Source organism: Camelus bactrianus, chromosome 16 (assembly GCF_048773025.1).
Source record: "Camelus bactrianus isolate YW-2024 breed Bactrian camel chromosome 16, ASM4877302v1, whole genome shotgun sequence".
Taxonomy (NCBI): Eukaryota; Metazoa; Chordata; class Mammalia; order Artiodactyla; family Camelidae; genus Camelus; species Camelus bactrianus.
In genome coordinates this window covers 30,005,630-30,010,885 of record NC_133554.1, presented here as the reverse complement: position 1 = coordinate 30,010,885, position 5,256 = coordinate 30,005,630, and the positions used below count along the sequence as shown (strand labels likewise).

Genomic DNA, 5,256 nt, shown 5'->3' with positions numbered 1-5,256 from the left:
AGCATGTTTTCCGTTTTAACAATATCTGTACATTTTTAATATTCAGTTTGTTCAATGCAAACCTTTGTACTTTAAGGAGGGGTTTGATTTTTTGAAATCCATTTAAAGAGAAACTTTGTATATAAGGTAGACAGTGGAGCTCCAGAGCTGGGCAGGGGAAGCGAGAAGCTGGAGTCCAGGCTGATAATGATCCCCAGCGGGGAGATCAGGAGGAAAGGAGGAAGTCCTGGGCACAGCACACAGGCCAGAGGGTCTCTTCGCTGGATAGGGAGAGGTCCTGAGGCTGCCTGAACCACCAGTAACCCAGATAATATGATGCTGGACCTAAAATGTGCCAGCTGAGAAAAGATGAGCTTTCCAGAGCCCCTTTCCAGTCCCCAGGTCATGCCTCCTCATTTTATGTTTGAATACACTCAGCTCTAGGAGATCAAGGTGGGAGAGGGAGAAAACCCAGGAATGGTCCGGGGGAGATAGGGGCCACACTACAGCTGCCCTTCCCTTCTTCCTGCCACCCTGCCTCACCCACGAGGCCAGGGCGCCAGGACAGCCATCTGCCCACCAGGTATGGTACGGGTCTCGTATCCAAGAGTCAGGCCATTATATGGCTTTGCTTTCAAGTGGGTTTTAATAGAGTGCTCAAGTGATGGGTGTGGTGAAACAAATGAATACCAACAAGAAAGGCATCTGCTTTGCCAGGGAAATCGAGTTTATTAGGCGGTTACCAGGGAGGGCTGCCGGCACCTCGGAGGGTTCTCTGGGCAAACAAAGAAGAAACAGCCCCAAACAAATGGTCTGGAGTACGTTGGGTGAGTTTCTTGACTGCATCTCTGGGGCAGCTCCAGCCATGCAAATTGTGTTTTCAGGCCCTTTTAGTGGAATGAACCAGGGCCAGGTCAAAGCTCTGGAACCCCAGGCCATGCCTCCTTGCTGCTCTGGCAACCCCTGGGCTCTAGTGCATGAAGGAGTTACAGGGACCACAGCGGGAGCGGGGGGCATGTGAGGTGCAGGGAACAGCAGGAGCACAGGGCGTGCAGGGTGTGATGGTCTTGCCGCACGCGTTCGTCGTGGCACAGGGGTTGCAGGGCAACCTGGAGAAAAAGAATGATGTGGAAAGTGAATTGAGGGAGGCTTGTAATGTATACCAGAGAGACCCCAAGAGTGGTCTGTTCACTGGGGCTTAGCCTGACCTATAACAGAGAAGATTTGAGGTGAGAAGCCCCATGAAAAAGACAGCAGGACCCCCAGGCAGGGCCACTATTTTCCTGCCAGCACCATCTGGTTCCCTGGCCCAGTGGCATTATCTTGCTTTTTTGCCTCTAAAATGGCTTGCTTCTAGGAAAGCGGAACTTACCCCTAAGATTCTATTGGTTCCCTGAGCTACCTCCTGATTGGTCCTTTTGTAACACCTCATTTGCATAAAGCTCACTCCTGATTGGTCCACTTCTATCACTCCTGATTGGTCCATTTCTATCACTCCTGATTGGTCCATTTCTACAAAGCTCATTCCTAATTAGTCAACTTTGTTACAACTTATTTGCATGACATTGCAAAGTCTAGACTGGCAGCCTATAAAAGCCTGTGTAAACCTACAGTCGGGGTCCCGAGCTTGGAGTGTTAACTCCTTTGGGCCCGCCTGTGTAATAAACCTGAATTCTCCAACCCTCCGAGTGCTGCTTGGTCTCTCGTCAGGATCCAGGTTGCTGTCACAACTGAGCTGTAACACTAAGCTGTAACACATTTTGCTGCAACAGATTCACAAAGCTCACTATCGATGCTAATGGTCTCCCTGTCATATAGTGCCACCACTGCTGGACAGAAACTCAGAAACTCATTTCAACTCCCAGCACTGTCCATTTCTAGCTGGTGACCCAGGAGAATACTGATCCTACCTACCTGGTGGTAATTGCAAGACCAGATAAGGTAGCATTTGCAAATATACCCTCTACACAACACGGTATTATAAAATGTAAGAAATATCATTGATCACATATCAATATTACCACAGTAGAATGCCAAGAATTGGCTGTACAATTTCAGTTTGTACATCAAACAATTCTTGCCATTTTATGTTTTAACGATAGCCATTTTGTTTTCTGAGTTCTGTTTGAGCATGTCTGGGGTGTGAAGGCATAATTTCCTTTCCAAGGATGCAGTCTTTGCCTGGAGTCCAACTGAGAAGTATGCCCATGTGCTCACGGCTTTGCCAAACACCTGCGGCTGTGTACTCACTTGCAGTCCTCGCTCTCCAGCAGCCCCCGGTACGTGTTGATCTCACATTCCAGCCGAGCCCGGACGTCCAGCAGCACCTGGTACTCCTGGTTCTGCCGCTCCAGGTCACTCCTGATCTCCGCCAGCTGGTACTCCACGTTGGTGATCAAGCCCTGCACCTGGGACAGCTGGGTGCTGTAGCGGGCCTCCGTCTCTGTCAGCGTGTTCTCCAGGGAGTTTCTCTGCAGAGGGGAAGGTGAAGAATGTCACAGAGCTGCTCCTTAAAGGGTTTCTCTATGGGTTCCAAAGAAGTCACAAGCCTCCAGAGTTAAAGGACTCCCACCCAATTATTAACCAGGCCTGACCCTGCTTAGCTTCCCAGATCAGACGAGAGTGGGCACGTTCAAGGTGAATCTCTGCTACACACCAGAAATTAACACAACATTGTAAAATGACTATACTTCAATTGAAAAAAAAAAAAGAATTAAGGAGAGCGTGGCCCCAAGGGCTTCCCAGTGACTCTGATCCCCCAACCTCACCTTCTCACCAGGAGGCTGAACAATACCCACCAGGTTGTGCTGGGCCTGCAGCTCCACCTCCAGAGCGTTGACCGTGCGTCTCAGCTCGATGATCTCCGCCTGGTTGGACTGCAGCTCCTCCGAGCTGGACACCACCTGCTTGTTCAACTCCTCAGTCTGAAACACCAAAGGGGAGAAGCCAGGATCAGACCCTGCCAGAAGAGCCCTGAGGGGCCAAGGATCCTGAGTGGCCATGTGCTGAGATACCCACCTGCCTCTCAAACCATTCCTCCACTTCCCTGAGGTTGGTCTCCACCAGGGCCTCATACAGACTCCTGGTCTCGTTGAGCACACGGTTCAGGTCCACGGTGGGGGCAGCGTCCACCTCCACGTTGAGGCGGTCTCCAAGTTGGCAACGCAGGGTGTGGACTTCCTGTGGATGCAGAAAATGCAAGAGTCACTATCCTCAATGAAGAGTGGACCTAAGAAATGGCACTGCTTGTTGAAGTCCTGTTAGTCTATTTCCTTAGAAAAGAAACTTCTAGTGGAGCAGTCTGTGATGGTGGAAGGCCAAATGGTCTGTGCTCCATGTGTAAGACTCCTTCCCTCATGACTGTGTCATGGCATTTGGATTCAAAAATAATTTCCAATGACTTACTTGGGTGCCACTCAAGGATATCCTAATGCCCTATTTCCCCAGTTTGCAGATTGGCTGCAGATGACCTCTTAAAAAGAATTGGCTGTACAATTTCAGATTGTATGTCAAACAGTTCTTACCATCAAGTAAAATTATGTTATGGCCCCTCCCAAGAGAGAGGAGGAAGCCCAGATCATTCTTCATCAAGACTTTGAAAAAGTGAGGACTCCGAGTCATCAGGTTCAATATTTTGGCCTTTGAGGGAGAGAGATGACTTCGCACAGCATGATGAGCAATGCTGAGACTCGTAACACAGCAGCCCACAGCCCATCACAAGCCCATAGAAGTTCTCTGGGAAACTCAAGTGATGCACTAGTTTTGAGTGAAAGATACAGCTTATCTGGGAACGTGGATAGGTTTCATCTCTCAATGTTTTCTTTCAGCGTCAAGTTCTGGTCTCACCTCCTCATGGTTGCTCTTGAGGCAGAGAAGCTCTTCCTTCAGGGACTCCACCTGGGCCTCCAGATCAGACTTGCACAAGGTCAGCTCATCCAGAATCCTGCGCAGGCCATTTATGTCCGACTCCACCAGCTGCCGCAAGCCCAGCTCCGTCTCATACCTGCACAAGGATCGGCTCAGAGCAGTCACTGGCAGACCTTAAAGACCCACAGGAATGATCTTGGATAACCCCATTCACCTTGTCTTCCCATTTTTGGCCATGAGTAGACCCAGGATATGGGGGTTCTGGAGGCTCAGTCAAGACCCAATATTGATCCAAAAATAAACAGATGGGTTTGAGTCCTCTTGATTCCTTTCCTCAGTTCCCCCCAGTCCTCCACAGAACCCTTCACAACTGATGGATTGATCTGTTGTTCAGTAAGCTATGGAAACCCCTTTTCTTTAACTAGAGATTGAACAAAAGGAGTGGGCACCAGTGTGAATCCTGAATAACTCACTTGGTCCTGAAGTCATCTGCGGCCAGCTTGGCATTGTCGATCTGTACCACCAGTCTGGCATTCTCAGACTTGGTGCACAGGATCTGGGGAGTGAGAGATTGCTAAATGAGGACTGAAAATAAATACAAAACCACTGACTTCTTTAAAGATGCTCAAAGAGCCATGTTGAAGGGAAAAGGAGGAAGCAAGAATCATGGCAGCATAGAAGCAGGAAACACCATTCTCACAAGGTGAGAATCATTGCAAACTCCCCCTGCTTAGAGATGACAGCCCACCCCCTCACCTTCTGCTGGAGCTCCTCGATGGTCCGGAAGTACGACTGGTAGTTGGGACACACCAGGGGCTCCTGCTGCTGGGACCGCTCCCGGATGCGGCTCTCCAGCTCCGCGTTGTCCTGCTCCAGCTGCCGCACCTTCTCCAGGTAGCTGGCCAGGCGGTCATTCAGGAACCGCATGGTCTCCTTCTCGTTGCCATTGAAGGAGCCCTCGCAGAACCAGTTGCAGCTGCTCACGTTGGCGGGGATGTTGCAGACCCCAGGCAGGGTGCAGCCGTGACAGCTGGGGGGCACGCAGGGCCGGGAGGAGCAGCTGGAGCGGCAGCTCAGGTTGGACAGGTAGCAGCTGTAAGGCATGGTGCTGGACGGTGCAGGGCACCTGGCTGGAGACAGAGCCCAAGCTGGCCAAGGAGCCTGTGAGTTCTCAGCCTCTGGGGAGCATTTATACCTGTTCCACAGAGGGTGTGAACACAGGAGGTCATGTATCTCTTCATTTTACTTCCTCACCGTTTTTCAAATGCCCTCCTCTTCAGTCTGTTATTGACCTCCCTCGGAAGAGTCCCTTGTCCCATAAAATGTTTCACTTGGGCTTCTTATTAAGCCAGGATTCCTCTCCAGACTGTGCATCCCTGAAATTAGAGTCCTGCAGTAAGTAGACCTTCA

The 5,256-nt window shown here is 50.4% G+C and overlaps 1 protein-coding gene across 1 annotated transcript; it reads right to left on the bottom strand.

Annotated features, from left to right (window-relative positions):
- Positions 1-685: 685 nt before the first annotated feature.
- Positions 686-5,034, bottom strand: LOC105079323 (keratin, type I microfibrillar 48 kDa, component 8C-1). Its single transcript, XM_045505109.2, has 7 exons — positions 4,603-5,034; positions 4,320-4,402; positions 3,826-3,982; positions 2,998-3,159; positions 2,778-2,903; positions 2,230-2,450; positions 686-1,088 (listed from the first exon to the last, which is right to left on the bottom strand). Exons 1-7 carry the CDS (start codon positions 4,948-4,950, stop codon positions 950-952), a joined length of 1,236 nt encoding a protein of 411 aa, XP_045361065.2. The 5' UTR covers positions 4,951-5,034; the 3' UTR covers positions 686-949.
- Positions 5,035-5,256: the final 222 nt, after the last annotated feature.

Excerpts from the sequence above, each read along its gene's own strand:
- LOC105079323 (XM_045505109.2), bottom strand. The coding sequence starts at position 4,950 with ATGCCTTACAGCTGCTACCTGTCCAACCTGAGCTGCCGCTCCAGCTGC. Across the intron at positions 2,904-2,997 it reads AGGAATGGTTTGAGAGGCAG|ACTGAGGAGTTGAACAAGCA; the intron begins GTGGGTATCTCA and ends TTGGTGTTTCAG. Across the intron at positions 1,089-2,229 it reads CTGGAGAGCGAGGACTGCAA|GTTGCCCTGCAACCCCTGTG; the intron begins GTGAGTACACAG and ends CTTTTTCTCCAG.